The 18,012-nt window shown below is 40.4% G+C and overlaps 1 protein-coding gene across 1 annotated transcript in view; it reads right to left on the bottom strand.

Moving 5' to 3' along the window:
• SEC24C (SEC24 homolog C, COPII coat complex component) overlaps nucleotides 1-18,012 on the bottom strand; it is a 39,843-nt gene that overhangs the window by 18,236 nt on the left and 3,595 nt on the right. The window contains exons 2-8 of the mRNA XM_082486151.1: nucleotides 12,557-12,759; nucleotides 8,426-8,512; nucleotides 5,792-5,933; nucleotides 4,674-4,852; nucleotides 3,383-3,835; nucleotides 2,662-2,792; nucleotides 1,315-1,383 (exon numbers count right to left, since the gene is read on the bottom strand). Of these exons, the coding sequence (XP_082342277.1) occupies nucleotides 1,315-1,383; nucleotides 2,662-2,792; nucleotides 3,383-3,835; nucleotides 4,674-4,852; nucleotides 5,792-5,933; nucleotides 8,426-8,512; nucleotides 12,557-12,731 (1,236 nt within the window). The 5' untranslated portion in view covers nucleotides 12,732-12,759. The remainder of the gene's footprint in view (nucleotides 1-1,314; nucleotides 1,384-2,661; nucleotides 2,793-3,382; nucleotides 3,836-4,673; nucleotides 4,853-5,791; nucleotides 5,934-8,425; nucleotides 8,513-12,556; nucleotides 12,760-18,012) is intronic.

Raw genomic sequence — 18,012 nt, 5'->3', positions numbered from 1 at the left:
ATTTCTAACCACTGTAACTCTGACCTAAAGACAGATGTTTCCAAGCTCAGGTGAAAGCCTTCATTACCCTGTGGTGCTCAGGAGTTTGTGATTTGAATTCTGGGGATGTGGAAAGTGAAGTTTCAATAGACTTGTCAATGAATCAAGCTTAAACTTCACAAAGCCAGTAAAAATCTTAAATTTCTTAGCATTGCTAATTCATTAATGCAAATATGGATAATGGAAATGCATTAAACAGTTTTACTTGACTAAAATATCCACTGATCTTTGCATAAGAACAGGAAATTGTAGTTATACACAGTTTTAGCTACATTTCCATACTTGTGCCTGAATGAAAGCATTAACGCTATCATTCTTCTGATCTTAATTTGCCACCAAACACACGTACTTTTGCTTAGAGCAAATTGTGAAATGCAGAAGTTTGCATGGCAAAACTTCTATCCTGTTACCAAAGATTCCAAGTCACCAGCAGAAAGCCTCCCATAGCATCAGACATTGCCTACGCTAGTATAAATCTAGGCCCATTTCAAAAGTCTACAGATTGACTGACATCGGCGTTCTTGCCACTGGTTTCTGTTATACGAATAACTTCGGCTAAATGAGGAAGAAGTGATATAACGGTAACAAAGTCAAATGTGTTTTTTTTTCTTCCAATCCAAAAGGTAGCTGCTTTTTTCTTTCTTTAGGTAAGATTCTCTACACAAACATCAAATTTTCAAATTCAAAATTTAATGGTTATGTATGAGTACAGATGATGAGAGAATGTTTATAGCTCCCCATGCCTCATATTAATCTACTAGAAGATTCATATCAGGAATTAACATCAAAACAAAACAGTTCATCTGCAATTTTAGAACTTCAAAGCATTAGCCCGGTACTGGTATATCAGCTAGAACAGTAAGCAAATTCTGCTCAAAACTGGTAGAAAACATGGCTACAAAGGCTCATGCGGTGCATATGTTAACACAAGAAACACATTACATGGACAATTATATTGACGGCTTACACTGAAAATGCCAGTTGGAATCTGATGAAGGAAGTGTTTTAAAGATCAGACAAAGTGAAGGGGAGACATTCTTCATGATCTGTTTCTGAAACAGTCTGCTTTCTATTGCCTCACCATTCATCACAGAAGAGAAGTTTTTAACAACCCCTTGTGGTGTAATGTTACTCATTTTGATAGGGCAAGCAGAAGACAGCAAGGAAAGGGTAAAGGATTAATGATGGAGGGTTAGTGAGGTGAACTTCAGGTTTCAGGCATGCACAGATGGTCACCAACACACAGACTACAATTGACATATATATAGCACTTACTGGACTAGGAATTGCATCTGGGTCTATTCTGTGCCTGGGTTTCTGCTGGGGTGGCAGCTCATTAAGTTGCTTTTTTAAAAAAAATCAAAAGTAAGAGTGCCACAAAAAAAAAAGTAAGAAAAAGAAAAAAGAGAAAAGAGAATAATAAACCAAAAAGTACCAGTGTTACTTCTCTCTACCCAAACCTGTAGCACTGGAATTAGATACATTTGGACATTGGTTCATGCAACAGGAAACATCAGCTTCTGCAGCATACACTGATCCCCAAACCAGTCTTGCTGAGATATTGGGCTTGGGCTCTGAACACATTGCTAACAGAGGTAGTGACTCACGTGCTCATTTTGGTTAGAAATTGGGGATTTGCGCTTTAAGAACATGCTAAAATTAAGGCAACTGACACAAGCCATTTGAGATCTCATTTAGTGGAAGAAAAGAGAAGCAGAGAAGCAATTAAAGACTTCTTATATTCTATGAAAAAAATATGGTCATAAACTTTACATAAACTTTGAGTCCAAACAGATAATCTTTTTTGAATAGCAATAACTTCTGAACAGCACCAGTCCAGATGGACAATGTAACTCAAGATTAAATAATTTTTATAGTTTTGAGGTAAATTGACTGTAAGCGCTGCCCTGGAAGGGTTTCCTGTTATCAAATAACTGTGGCCGCCCGAGACAATAACAGAACAGCATCAGCAGCAGTGGAAGGAACAGTACAGTAGACTAGTGGCAATAATACTGCCAGGCTTAATATTACTCATCATTGGTAACCATTACAACATCACTGCTCAACCTTTCTCAGAACCGCCATTCTGAAAGATAATCCCAATTTGAAAAGTTGTCCCTATTTGACTGAAGTAGTGTCCTCACCTAATAACCCTCCAAAATGCCAACAATCTTTTTGACATATTATAAGAAAAGGGAAAGCAAAAGAACTACCATCATCTCCTATTAACCATACTTTAAACTTGGATCATGCAGTTCAAAGATTGTCACCTCAAAACCCGAAATCAGTTCACCTTGGAAAGTCATTAAACAAGAATCCAGAAATGGGAGAAACAAGCTTAATCAAAGCCCTCAAGGATTCTCAAAATGTAACATAGTACAGAAAAAGACCTGAGGAATTAGAGCATTGATTTGCATATGCAGTGGCTTTCTTTAGTCACCAAGAAAAATACTGCTTCATAACAAAACAGTGAAGCTGTATATACAAGAGAAAAGTAAGCAGGAAACCAGACTGATGTTCTTTGTAATGAGAAACCCGTTTTCAGCTTTCATCTTTGTCAGTTCTGTTTTATGTAAAGACACTATGGAAGAGTTCACACTGGTAAGAACAAAGTAAGCTTACAGGGCTAGGAATGGAATCTGGATCCAAGCGTTTTGGTGGAGGTGGTGGTCCAGGTTGACTTCCATAATTTGGTGTTCCTGGATAGGCTCCTCCATAGTTTGGTTGGGGACCCCTCACCTGCCCAAAGGAACCTTACAAGAAAGGGACAGCAAAATCAAACAATGGCTAATACTAGGTGTTTTCTCATTAGGCAATTCCCACTTTTCCTGTCATAATCAAAAAAAAACAAGAAAAAGAGTCACATGCTTTTCAGTTCATTAGGATTAAATGTATTTATCACAGTGTGTCATCTTAGACCTGCACACCTCTATCAATGATCCAATAAACTGATTGACACAGTCCTTAAAATCAGGCTTTTCAGGATTTCAAATCTCTACTTTTGAACAGATGAGACTGCAAACATCAAATTAAAGTTCATAATAAAATTCTGATCACAAATTCTTGTAGTAGTATGGCACTAATTATTAAATAACTTTTTGGCCAAGTAAGCTAGGATCCCTTTAGTTACATTAATCTGATTAAAATCTGTATGACAAATATCTTAGAATGACACATCCGATTGTTTATCTTGGATTTATCCTTCAGACATGATCACAGGGAAACAAGAAGGAAGCTTTGAAGTGCAGCCAGGAGCCTGCAAGTTACAAACCTGAAATCCAGTCCTCAGTTTGCAGCACAGAGAAGACACATAACTTACAATTCCTATACTAGGAATACTCACCGTTCTGCTGCATTTGGTATCCTGGCTGAGGAGGATGAGTGGGAGGAGGTGGTGGTCCATGAAGGCCACTCATGGGAGGCCCAGGGTGTGGCCCTGACATAGTTGATGGAGGTGGTGGTGAAGATACGTGATTGGGCTGGGAGACTGGTGGTCCAGCAACTGCCTGGCCAGGCAGTGGTGGGCCTGGCATTGTAGGTGGCCTTGGGGCACCTGTGGTAGGAGGGTAAGAGGAAGGTCCAATCCCTGTAGAAGAGGGAGGTGGGGCAAAACCAGGGACTTGAGTAGGTAGGCGCTGAGTTGATATTGGTTGACCAGGAAATGGAGGCTGTGCCAAAGGAAGACCCTGAGACACACTGGTAGGAGGGGGCCCTTGGCTCGCAGTGTAAGGTGTGTAGAGACCAGATCCTGTTGCACTAAAGCTTCCTGAGACTGGGGGAACCGATGTTGGGGGACCTGGTAAGAAGAAAAGACGACATCATTTTCTTCTATCATGAAGACAGTGAAGATGCAAGTAAAACCCATTTGTTCTAGATCATCTAAATAGGTCTACAACTTCCTCATCTTCAGATGGACTTGCCATTACTAATAGAAACAAACCTTAATTGAACACTGTCCTAAATTTATCAGAGCTGAAACTTCTTCAAGGGATCTGGAACTTGATAGTTCCTTCATTGTCCTCTCTCTCAAAGTCTGAGCTTCTTATTTTACATAATCAGAACACATTTCAGGATTCAGGACCAGAGAAAAGAGGCAAAGCCAAGAGTATGTAAAACAAGAACCACCACAAGTCCATCTACTGATTTCTTAAACTGAAATAAGTTTTTTATCTTAAACTCCACGCAAAGTTGGAGCATGTAGTTCAAGAACTACATGAGCTTCATGGTTTTAATAGCATGGAACTAGCATCTTCTGCACTTACTACTGTACTATTTGTGGATAATTTTAGACACATTGCCAAAAGGCTGAATAAATGGCATGTAGACTCTCCAACAGCTTACTTTGGGATAGATTAGTTTTGTGTTTTATACCAAGATTCACCTAATTGAGGAGAAAAATTGTTCCTCTCTTTTATTACTCATGTCCTGCACTGTCCCCTACAATAGACTCAGTTCTGTTTTCCCCAATGATGACCTTACTAGTCAAGGAAACTACTGCTTAGTATGGCAGATGTCAACACCCAGAGAATTCCCATCACAACATAGTAATGAATCACTGACAAGAGCAAATGTTTTATGAAATTGCTAGCACAAATGAAAAGAATTAGTGTATTTCTGTAGCCAGGAAACCTCACCATAGCCCAGTCCAGCTGGGGGAGGAGCAGATGCTGTAGTACTGCCAATTGTCATCCCTGCCATGTGATTGCTGAGCTGCTGTACACTGGCTGGGGGGTGACCATATTGCTGGAACGTAGATGTCTGGCTGACAGGTGTGGGTGCTGAGCCTGGCAGAAACGGCTGAGAAGCAGGTGGCCTGAGAAGGAAGATGAGAAACTTCGCTGGGTTGCCCATTACACAAGCAGTTACAACTCCCTGTGCCTTTTAATTTTTTTCTATCACAAACACTAGCTGGGTCTCAACTATTTACACAAAGCACTGTAGCTCAGTTTTGGAAAAATAATTACATACCCTGCATGGATCTGAATCCTTTCATTGAAAAAAAACTATTAGTTCTTAAAATACAAATTCTAAATTTTAGCATTTTTTTGTTAATTCCATTTCAGTTACCACAACAAATCAGAAACACTGCAACAGAGTCTACAGGGTGAGCAACAGTCAGGCCTGCACACCTATGTAAGAATGCTCTGTTGCTCAAAGGATTTGGACTCTCCAGCTGACAGTGCTGAGCCTAACCAGAAGGAAACAAAAAACAACCACCTTCCCCCATAACCAGTAATCAGAATGAAGCAGTGAGGGCTGTTGCCACTTTCACCACAGAGGTAACAGCAATATCTTTCTGGAGAAGATGCCCATGAGCTTTAGGCGAAGGTAACTCAGGGATTCACAACAGACAGAAAGGGACCCAAAACCAATACTAAGGAACTACTCAGTAATGACAGACAGCAACGCGCCCCAAACAGAGCACTGACAAGGAATTAAATACTACAGCTGTGTGGATGCAATTGTTTTAAAACAAGACTGATTTTGGGAATCAGAAAATTCCTTATGGAAAAATGACTACCACAAAGAAAGTCTTTGGAGGAGAAGTGTTTTTGCTCTGAGATCTGCTCATATCTCCAGAAGTTTTCAGCTCCAGAGATTCTTATTGTCTAACAAATACACCCATGGCTCAAGGTCCACCACAGGAAAAACAAAGTATTTAGTTTTTTTAGATTCTAAAAGATCTACCTTTTAGAATAGCATAGGTCTACCAAGGCAGGCCTTTGTTATGATTTGCTCTTTTTCTATATACCTCTGCATCGGGGCCGCTGAGGCTGGAATCCCATTCTGCACATCTCCGTGTCCGAACTGACTGTATGCCAGGTGGCCAGAAGGAAGAGATGCTCCAGAGGCTGGAGGGGGAGCTCCAGATGTTGGAGGGGCTCTTAATGAACCTACAGACATAAGGGGAAAAAAATAAAAAACAAAATCACAAATTAATCACAGAAAGAAGGGCTTTAATCAACTACCATGAAAAATACAGGAAAGAAAAAAAGTGCAGAAACAGTTTAGCAATGGCCAAATTGATGTATCAATACTCCAAAAGCAGCAAACCATTTATACAACTATATTAGAAGCAGCAAAACTGAAAGCACCAATATTTTTAACCAGTGTCACTAGTCACCATCTTCACACAGACCAAGTAGCAAATATGTACTGTGGAGGGTTTTCAAAAGACAACTTCATCGTTTGATGTAGAAAAAAACGTTACCTGCTCAGTAAGGTATTAAATTCTTCCCTCTCCAAGTCCAACTAGTTTTATCCAGACCAAGGAGAGTATTCACATGGAACTTAATGTTCATTACAGGTCAGTTTTCCCTACTTGAAAGGTAAGCAGGCTGTATGAGTAGATTCAGTTCTCAAAAATTACATTCAGCTAACTGCTTTGATACATAACATAATGGGGGCCACCATAGACTGTTCTTCCCAACCTTTCAAGGTTGGAGGCTAACATGAATATTTTCTCTTCTTTCAGACTGAGCTGGTTCAGTCACAGCCAAAACATATTTGCCTCAGAAACAAGACTTCACACTTTCAGACCACACAATGCTGGACACATTACCAGGAGACCAACTGCAGCGTCTACTTCCAAAAAAGAGAATATAAACTTCTATTTTAATAATATTAAATTTAAAATGCTGATAATATGATATATTATATATATGATAACCATATGACCATGCCTGCTAACCACAAGGGGACATATTTCATGTATGGGGTATCATTAAAGACAGAAGACTAAACAGAGTAAACTGCCCCATAAGACCAGGGCAGCACATACACACTCATGCATTTCTCTGACAGTGACCAGCATAACAAGTTTAGAAGGAACTCTGAAACCTTCCTGTGAGGAACCGTTATGAAATAGGAAATAAGAGAAGCCATTTCTCAGTTCTAGAGTATAATTTATACACCAAAGCATGAGGTTTCAACTCATATACTTTTATCTTATTTGCTACATGTAATTCTTAGTAAGTGTGTGGATGTAAATTCAAGGAAGGAATTAACTAGACCTTGTATGAATAACCCCTAGTTTCTTGGGTTTTTTTCTTTACTACTAAACCTCCTTCTGTTCTTTGCTTTGAGACTTAGCACTTAATTATTTCCAGAGACACTTATTATTATTTTTGTACATCTTCATCTCATTAAATCTTGTCTTTCTAAACTACTGTTCCAGCACCTTCATCTTACTGTTCCTCTGGCTAAGCATTTCCTGGTCTCTAACTATTTGTATGTTGTGTGGTATTTCTATTTCTGAATGTCTTCTGTGATACGTTGTTATCTTTTTCTTTGAAAGCATATTTAATCCAATTCCTGGACGGATCCTACATGTTTGTTTGGTTGCCCAAACAAACACACATTAATTTAACTTTTCCCCCCACAACTTTAACAGGCATACAATTTGACAAATACATGCTTACTTCAGAAAAAGCTTCTTAAGTCTTCTCTTTCTAGTTCTTGTCACAAATATACTTCTATAACCATTACCACAGACTGCTCAAATAGCCACTGAAAAAAATTCACTTGAACAGGTGTGAATATCTACTCTTGGGGAATCCTGAAGTTCCCCCTCAACACCTTTGAGATATTGGTCTTACTCATCACAGAGCTCAAAATGGAAGTAGATTACAGCAAAATAGGTAATGCCTGTGATTTTACTCAAAGCCCTGAGACTACACGGTCTTGGCCTAGTTCTGACTCCCTCCTCTAGTAAACAAATTGACACTGCTGGAAATAGCTCTTCCAAAACACCACTAGTTGGAAAGAAGGAAAAAATACAGTATGATTTCTTGCAGGGTTTCTAATTCTTACAGCCTGATTGCTAGCTTTGCAAAAGTATTTCCTTCTTCAAGCCACAGCTTTCAAAATCATAATTATTCCTAACATATATTTGGTTTCTATGCTATAGCCAAGGAAACTAAAAACTGTTTTCCCTTAAAAGAAAGCACAAGTTACAAAAATCTCATGACTACCTGCTGGTACTTGGGGAGATTTTTCATTTCTTTACTGCAATGCTATCATTTCAAACCTCACGTTTGAGTTCTCTCTCAAGTGGGAGACTGCATGCTTTTAAACTAAGGCTTCTCCCTGACAGAACCTGAATGGGCCAATTAGGATTTTGAAATCAGTCTTCAGAAAACATTAGTCACAAGTCAGGTTTTATCTATGAATCTGCAGGCATAAGGGATTTCTACTAGGATTATTTCTTCATATCCTATTTATGTTTCTGGAGAGCTGCCTACAAACAGATTGGGAAGTGTCCCACCCACCTCTGCCTGAATAATCAGGTACCCACACCTTTGAGATAAATATCCATATTAAATGGGAACCTGGCACAGAAGAAGTGGAAAAGCACAAACACTCCCACAGAAAGGACACCATTTACCTATGAAATTAGGTGCAAGAGAAGAAGTGTCAGAGTTGAGAGATACAGGAGAGCCCTTCGAAGGGAACCCCAAGGAAGGAAAGTAACCTGGAAAGACAGAATACACCAGTAAATTAAGCCTGAGAGAAGGCACCAAGAGACAGTGTTTACAGCGCTGAGGACAGTCTGTAGTGCAGAAAATATTACATACATAAAATCCATGTCACATTGTCTCGAACCAAGACGCACATTTACTACATTATACCTTAAGATATTCTCCTTCTCACTGTTCTACCACGCATAATGTATATTACCAACATATTAACATTAATACATGAACTATAAGTGTTAAGAGTATCGTAAACTGAGTCTATGTAAAATAATCCAGCAACAGCCTAATTGTTACTGGTATTCAGATAATTGTGTTTGCACTTTCAACTGCATGATTTAATCTGAAGGAAACCAGTAGACTGACCGGTGCAAAATTTTCCCGGTTCTTTCAACATTCTCATAGCAGGAAGCAGCAATTTTCAGCTAGCAGCACAGTACTCCACTTCTGGTCCCAAGCAAGACTAGCATCGCTGGCACAGCATTCCCACGTTTCTTTTAGTTAGAGCTAGGGTTTGTCACATAAATCAGACAGAAAAGACTCCCCAGCTGACAATGGCACCTGCTCCCAGCACTTCTCCACTCAGTCCTCCGAGCAATTTTATTGTTATTTTTAAAACAAATCCCTAAGACAACTACTTTGAGATCACAGAATAACATTGGCAATTTTCCTTTTACCCCTCAACGTTCACTAAATTCCTGTCACTCCAGTACCTCTGAAATTAATTCTTTCTCCTCTATGATATGCAGCTACAACAAGCCTTGCTACAAAGACCTGCAATAAACATAATGTGTTAGAGATGGAGGTAGAAAGGATAACCATCACTATCTTCCCCGTCACCTGTCTGGTCTCTTTGATAATGCATTGTTTGTTTGCCACTCTTTTCTACCCGGCTGTCATATTCAGCAGCTACTAACAGTTCAACTTCTAGCTGTTGTGCTAGTGCTCTGAATTTTACATTCCTTCCTTCTGAAGATAAGAATCCTGGATTTACAGTAATGTTACTGTAATGTTACAGCAACTTTACTGTAAATCCAGGATTCCTATCTTCAGAAGGAAGGAATGTAAAATCTCCACAAACCATGGATGACCTTTGCGTGGCATATCAATAAATTACGTGAAATACTACTTGAGTAGTGCAATACATTTTGTTGTCCAAATGAGACCACTTTGTTGCCCTCAGTGTTACACTACCTTTGAATCATTACTGGCACAAACGAAATCTGCATTTTTAATCTGCACAAGTTTATATGCATGCTATCAAGCTTTCTAGGTATGTCCTGACTGAGCTGACATGAACCACATTTCTGTTGTTCTGAAATTTTAAAACGCAGACCAGAAATAATTCAGAAGGAAAAAAGTTAATTTCCTTAAAAAGAAATGCTTTTCAGACTTGCAAGTAATTCTTTAAGTATCTGATAGAAGATGCTTATCAGTTTCTTTTCACAAACATCCTAAACATTCTTCACACTGCTAACAGCCAAAACTTATTTTCTATAAATAGCTGCACTGATGAATCTTTTCCAACCAATCTGTACTGATCTTTGTCTTTCTTCAATCTCCTTCTCTCCCTCACTGAAGCAAGTCCAATTTCTCCCCATTCCTTCCATGGGACAGGAAACACTAGTTAGTCAATGGCTACATTGAGCAGCCAAACAGAGAGCTCAGTGGCTGGGCTCTGCCTCTGCCTTCCCAAGAATCAGGATTTCTTTCCTCTGCCCGATGCTGATTTTCATTACTTTTATAGGAATTTAAACCCTTTGTGAAATTAGTTCAAAACGCACAGATTAAAAGTGCTGTTGGAAGAGATTTATTGAGCGGAGGGGAGGAAGAGGATTAAGGAAGAGAAGGAAGATGGAGCAACTGAATAACCCATTTTTTAGCGCACCACACTAACTCTTCTACTCTACTACCCTGCTAACTCCAGGCAAAAAATGCAACAGGGTAATTATTCAGCTCCCACATTTCAGTCTCCCTCTTCGGTTAGTTTCAAGACAACTACAGGCACTTTGACTGTTCTATCCTTCTCATTTAGTTTGGTTTGAAATTCAAGAAGTTGCAAAAAAAATCAAGATTTACTTGGAGGGGAGAATAATACAGAGCCATTAGCATATTCCTTATTTCCTTAGAATACCAATCTGAAATCTAAACAAACACAGAACTCAGAGGGTTGTGATCAGCGGCACAGAGTCTATTTGGAGGCCTGTAACCAGTGGTGTCCCCCAGGGGTCAATGCTTGGTCCAATTTTGTTTAATATCTTCATTAATGACCTGGATGAGGGGACAGAGTGTATACTCAGCAAGTTCACTGATGATACCAAACTGGGTGGGGTGGCTGACACCCCAGAGGGCCGTGCTGCCATCCAGCATGACCTGGACAGGCTGGAGAGCTGGGCAGAGAAGAACCTAATGAGGTTCAACAAAAGCAAGTGCAAGGTCCTGCACCTGGGGAGGAAGAATGCTAGGCACCAGTACAGGTTAGGGGCAGACCTGCTGGGGAAGAAGCTCGGAGGAGAAGGATCTGGGGGTCGTGGTAGACAGTAAATTATCCATGGCCCAGCAATGTGCCCTTGTTGCCAAAAAGGCCAATGGAATCCTGGGCTGCGTAGGGAAGAGTGTGGCCAGTAGGTCGAGGGAGATCATTCTCCCCCTCTACTCTGCACTGGTGAGGCCACAACTGGAATACTGTGTCCAGTTTTGGGCTCCCCAGTTCAAGAGGGACAGGGAACTGCTGGAGCGAGTCCAGCAAAGGGCAACTAAGATGATTAAGGGCTTGGAGCATCTCCCTTATGAGGAAAGGCTGAGAGAGCTGGGACTCTTTAGCCTGGAGAAGAGAAGGCTGAGGGGAGACCTTATTATGGCGTACAAGTATCTAAAGGGTGGGTTGAAGGAGGATGGAGCCAGGCTCTTTTCAATGGTTCCCAGTAACAGGACGAGGGGCAATGGGCACAAGTTAGAACACAGGAAGTTCCGTTCAAATACACGGAAAAACTTCTTTACGGTGAGGGTGACAGAGCACTGGAACAGGCTGCCCAGGGAGGTTGTGGAGTCCCCTTCTCTGGAGATTTTCAAGACCCGCCTGGATGCAGTCCTGAGTAATGTGCTCTAGGCAATCCTGCTTTGGCAGGGGAGTTGGACTAGATGATCTCTAGAGGTCCCTTCCAACTCTGAATATTCTGTGATTCCAGAGCGGAAGTTGGTGTTCTGCTTATCTCAGCAAAACTGAATTCATCCACATGATTTTGAAAGACAGAAATACTTCTACTCAAAGCAGCAGTATTTTCTCCTCTACATTTCAGATGTTAAAATCACTATTAATCTCCTAAAGCAATTCAGGTACTCTGAAACAAAAACTCCTGAAGTTCTCTAATAATTTTAAGTCAGCCTTTCTTTTGAAAACAGGAAAAAAAAAAAGTTGAACCACTTTGTTTCTTTCTTTTTTTTTTTCTTTTTTTTTTTTTTTTTTAAATAAACAAAGACAACAAGTGACACGATCCTGCAGAACCAGGGAAATTCTGGAACAGGAACACATTAGCTTGCCACATGTCCACAAACTTTCTATTGATTTTAAAGGCATTAGAGAAAATAGCTCCAAACACTCTTTCTGCCTAGAGTTGTATGTCTTAACCTTTCAGGATGGAGTGCAGATCTTTCTATATAATCAGGTAAGGCAGTCTCAATTATTAATCTGCTACAGTCCCTAACTGCTGCCCCTCCACATAAACTCATGAGAAAGACTGTCCTAGTCAGGTGCTTCAGTACCACGGGGGAGGGACATACAGAAACAAAAGCAGTCTGTGCTTTTCAACATGTTAATTTTTATGAGTAAGCCCTACGAAAATGGACAAATGACAGAACAATAACCTCAGAACGTACAGGAAGAACATGATTTTTAACATCATGTAAGCTACATACAGAAGAAAAGATAACTGCTACCACAAAAAAAAAAAAAAAAAGACTAAGAACAGTAAATATACAAAAATGAAATCCATGCACCCAACAATTCACAGGTTATCAATCATTAAGATTTGACTGAGAAGTACCTTGTGGAGGGATTGGCTGTTGATATCCTGGCATCGGACCATTATAAGCTCCATATTGCGACTGAGGTACCCCTGGCAATGGCTGTCCTCCGTAGGCCGGCTGCTGGTATCCCTGATATCCAGGCTGAGGTTGCCCATAAGGAGGCCCTGCGTGAGCTTGCTGGTTTACACTCATTGTATTCACATCCCCAAACTAATCTCACCTGCAAAAACGGGGGGAAAAAATGGCTTTTAGCAGACATAAAACCAAACTAGCCAACTTCTCTACTCTTTTCACAGAAATGAGAGCTCCCAAGATATTAGGGAAGGTAAAACATTAATGGTAATTTACTCTTGCACAGCAATTTTTTGAAGATAAATGCTTTACAAGAGCTAGTTAGAAAACAGTATTTTCAGAAACGATGGTTTCCAATCAACTTATTCACTACTTCATCCTGGTTTGACTTCTGTTCATCATCTTAGGAAAAAATACCATAATTTGCCATTCCATAGAAGATGATTATCAAGCTTCCTGAGACACCTCATGAACTACTTCCACCTCACAGAACATCAGACCAACATAATACAGATTTCACGTTATAGATGAGAGAGTCCTAAACACAACTCTTCAGTTCAGCTCTCATGTCTGTGTTAGTCTACTTGATCATGCTTCCTTGCTACGAGCAACACACTTCATCCACAATGGCTGCTACTTTTGCGTTTGACAGAACCCAGAACAGGACCAATATAGCAGGTTTTTTGTTGTTTTTGTTTGTTCATTTGTTTTTTAAACAATAGATAATTTAAAGTTCTTGTTATGTACATAAATTTCAGAAAACTAAGATATCCCAAAAGCAGCATGATCATCTAAGAAAGATGTTCAAAATGGAAAAGCATCACAGGCAAAAACATCACTAAAGGTGTTATACAAAAGTGTAACACCTGAAACAGTGTCAGAGACAGAAGAGATGTTTCTTAGCAAAGTTACGCAAGAAATCTTGTTTAACAGACAGATTCCCAATTCCTCTAAATATATAAAGAGATTCACTAACTTTATTAAGAGAAAAACAGAAATGGCATCGGGAGACGCCAAACCCAGCAGGCAATTCTTACAATACCACAGTACCAAGCAGGCAGATAAGCCACAGAGCCCTTGAATTGCCAAGAACCAAGGAGACGACTTCACAGGCAGGAGATTCCCTCATGGTCTATTTCTCAAGGATATTTTGCATTCCCTGTACTCCTCTGGACACTCCATATGTCCCTGTTACCTTCTTCAGCTAAGATTATCTACACCAACACTGTAAAGAATCAAAGAATGGTTTAGATCAGAAAGGACCTTGAAGATCATCGAGTTCCAACCCCCTTGCCATAGACAGGGACATCTCTCACTAGACCAGGTTGCCCAAGGCCACGTCCAGCCTGGCCTTGAACACCTCCAGGGATGGGGCCTCCACAACCTCTCTGGGCAACCTGTTCCAGTGCCTCACCACCCTCAAACTGAAAAACTTCTTCCTAATGTTCAATCTGAATCTGCCCTCTTCCAGTTTGAAGCCATTCCCCCTCATCCTATCGCTACATGCCCTAGGAAAAAGTCCTTCCCCATCTTTCCTTTAGGCCCCCTTTAGGTACTGGAAGGCCGCAATAAGATCTCCCTGGAGCCTTCTCCAGGAACAGCCCCAACTCTTTCTGCCTCTCCTCATAGGGGAGGTGCTCCAGCCCTTGGATCATCTTCGTGGCTCTCCTCTGGAGATGCTCCAGCAGGTCCATGTCCTTCTTATGTTGGGGACTCCAGAGCTGGAGGCAGTACTCCAGGTGGGGTCTCACGAGAGTGAAGTAGAGGGGCAGAATCCCTCCTCGGACCTGCTGGCCACACTTCTGATGCAGCCCAGGATACGGTTGTCCTTCTGGGCTACGAAGGCACATTGCTGGCTCATGTTGAGCTTCTCGTCAATCAGCACCCCCAGGTCCTTCTCCTCAGGGCTGCTCTCCAGCCATTCCCCTCCCAGCCTGTATTTGTGCTTGGGATTGCCCCAACCCAAATGTAGGACCTTGCACTTGGCCTTGTTGAACTGCATGAGGTTGGCTTGGGCCCACCTCTCCAGCCTGTCCAGGTCCCTCTGGATGGCATCCCTCCCCTCCAGCATGCCTACCTTGCCAAACAGCTTGGTATCATCAGCAAACTTGCTGAGGGAAAATGTAAAGAAATGAATGCTTAGAGCAATTGAATGAAATGAAATGTAAAGAAATGTATGCTTAGAGCAATTTCATTTTTTATTAAAAGACTGCAGTTTATACAAAAAAGCAAAGTTAAGGTAAAGCGAATAAGTAATTTTGCCCTCATATGTTGCTCCAAACCCTACAATGAACTTGTGCATTAAATATACATAGTAAATCTTAACAAAGAGGAGACATACAGCTGCAACAGCCATCAGCCAGTTGGGGGAAATCCCAATGAGGAATCTACAGCTTAACTCAAGCAGATAACAAATACCCAAACTCTTTTGCATATGCATTGATAAGAGTATGCCATCCAATGCTGAGGTTGGTTCTTCACACTACCAAAATATGATGTCAAAGAATTATTTCAACAACTGACATAACAGTTGCACAGCAAGGGTACTAAAATAACTACAGTTCTGTAACACCCATCCACACAGAAAGAAATTCTTTCAGATCCATATATATGTATATAAAATAAAGGGAAAATACATATATCACTGATCTAATTATTTACAGAAGAAAGCCAGCATAATACATAGAGCATTTAACCTCCTATAGCTAATAAACATGAAAAATGTCAATACTAAGAATGCTAATGCTTACTCTGAAATTACATATTAAACTTTACATGAAAGGAAATACATGAAGTTTTATATTTTTATTCTTCAACCAGTATAAAGGTAATGATAGGGCTTCTGTTTAGAAAAAGAACTTATCTTAAATATTTAAAGGTAATTTGCTCTTGAAAGTAACATATAATGTCATTTTCAACAGCTCACAACAGCATGACAGGATTTTTGATCAGACTGCACTGTTTTTAAACATGATTACACATCATAAACATGACAGCAAGAGAGTCATTGCTAAAGATTATGGTGTTCCACACCACCTTTGACTTAGTTCTGCAGAGCAGTCTAACCTTAGCAGCCATAGGGCCAGGAAATCTGGACTTTGGGACCTGCTCCCTTCCCAAGCTCCCCTGAAGGTTAACCTCTTCCTCCCCAGGCAGGCAACCAGTGTCACCACATCACAATCACAGACCTACCCCCAAACCACCTCCTGTTCAGTGCAAACAGTAAAGCAGGAGAGTGCTTCCTGCAAAGGTGGGGTAGAGGGAAGGGAGAACGCAGCGAGAAGACTGTTCTACCCGCACATTGCGGAACATCCTGGCAGGACTTCTGCCCAGGAAGGGAGGGATGCTTTCTCTTCTTCCTGCCCTTGACTATTGCTTATTGGATTGTGCATGAGGAACTTGGCCCCTTGTCACTGTTGCTACAAACAGGTCCTTCCTCCAGGAAAAGCTACAGGCAAAGTAGCAGCATCCTGCAGGATACCTCCTGAGCTATAATCATTAAGACACTGTTCACAAGTTACACCTACAGAAATCCCTGAACAGATCTAATGTTTGAACAAGGAATTACTACAGGGCAGAAGATCAATCTTTCATGCTCTTTCATTATTTTTTTTTAAAGCATGATAGGGCAAGAACTCAGGCACATCCCTTGCAAACCACTTTTGACTTACTGTTGTGAGCGTACTCAGTACATCTTACCTGATGATCTTTTACTGTTCTCTTTTCAGCCTAGCCTCCCCTCCCCTCCCTCATGTGAATATCACTATTTCTCACTTGAGCAAGTAATATCTGTTGGCATGTCGTGCTCTCTGCAGTAATACTGACCAATGCTTACAAAGAGGTAAGCTCATTTAATGCAAGTCTTACAGAGGAAAAGAGTTTTGAGATAATTTCCTACAGTTTCTATGGAAAAAGTACCTACACAAAGGAGACGGTTCTAACCCAACTGAAAGGTAGATATACCTTAGACCTTTAGCTAGCCCCTGTGGCAGCCAGCACAGGCTAGTCTCCACCACAGCACAAGCTGATGCTTGCTCCATACTGGCAGAGGGTAAAGAAGGGAGCTGGAAAGGAGCAGGAAGACTCAAGAATAAGCTCGGTGTTGAAGCTGGGGACACGGCTGCTTCATTATTTCGGTTGCTCGACTTGCTCTAAACGTAAGGCTAGTGGCATGCTTGCTCATCACTGATGTGGAATACCATAAAGGGCAGGGCCGAGAGTATCTACCTCTGAGAAGGCAGAGGACAGTTGTCACTGAATGAGTCCATTTTCCTTCCCGCCCAGTACAATCCATTTGTATCAAACAGCATGCATTTTTTTCTCCACTCGAAAAACATATATGTAAATTACAACCTGGTCACTTGAAGACATATGGAGAAAGGGAGAATTTTATGCTCTATGTCTTATGACATGAAGAAAAAAAGAAATCACAGAAAGAATTAAATACATACACCACATAGGGAGAAATGGAGAAAACAGCCTGTTTCACTTGATAAAAATACTGAGGATATTACTTTGCATCTAGTAACATATTACCAAAACTGAGTCAACTATAATATTAAAACACGCTGTTGAACATCGCATTACTTCCCAGTAGCTACAATACACAAAGCTCAAATAAGCAGGGTCCATGCTATTGGGAAAATACTATGACAACAAGTGGTCATTACTATAAATAACAAATAATTTTCTTGCAAAGCACGAAGCAGTCACTCTATACTGTTTTCTATTCCTCTGCATACAGACAGTTAATCATTGAAATTTTGGTCAAAATAGTCACACAGCTAAAATTCATACTCAAACACTGTTATGTAAGGCAGACAACCAGTGCTGATCAGCAACAAACTAATGGGAGAAAAATACACAGTAATATGGGGGGGGTGGAATCTTTTAACTTTTACAATAGTTTCCAGATTCCTTAGTATCCAAACAAAGCAGACTACAGTACAGTTTTTTATGGCCTGGTTGTTTTTTTTTTTTTTAAAACCTAATGATTCATGAGCTTGTTTCAATCAGCAAATCTCCCAAATCACTGAAAACTGCACATTCATCATTTTTTATGGTCTGCATTCACTGTTAATTCCCTTTTGAAACCAAAAAGCTTGATCTCATCAGCTCTTGATCACTTTCTAAAGGAAACACATATAGCAACATTACTATCCTTCAGAAAGATGCTTGTGCCTTTTTACTGGTCCCAGAGAAATAAAAGCCTTGTTTATTTCAACTTCTGGGGGAGACTGAGCCTTAAAAAAAAAAAAAAATTAAAATTACAACAGCACAACCTCCTACATTACACTGAAACTGAAGGAAATATGTCTATTTAATTTCTGAACACAGAAATCAAAACCATTTCCAAAAGGTGGGACAGAAGGGGATAATCAGCATCCTCAGAGACCAATTC

The sequence above is a fragment of the Vanellus vanellus genome, assembly GCF_965231255.1.
Source record: "Vanellus vanellus genome assembly, chromosome: 7".
NCBI classification, from domain to species: Eukaryota; Metazoa; Chordata; class Aves; order Charadriiformes; family Charadriidae; genus Vanellus; species Vanellus vanellus.
This window is presented reverse-complemented; position numbering and strand designations above follow the sequence as displayed.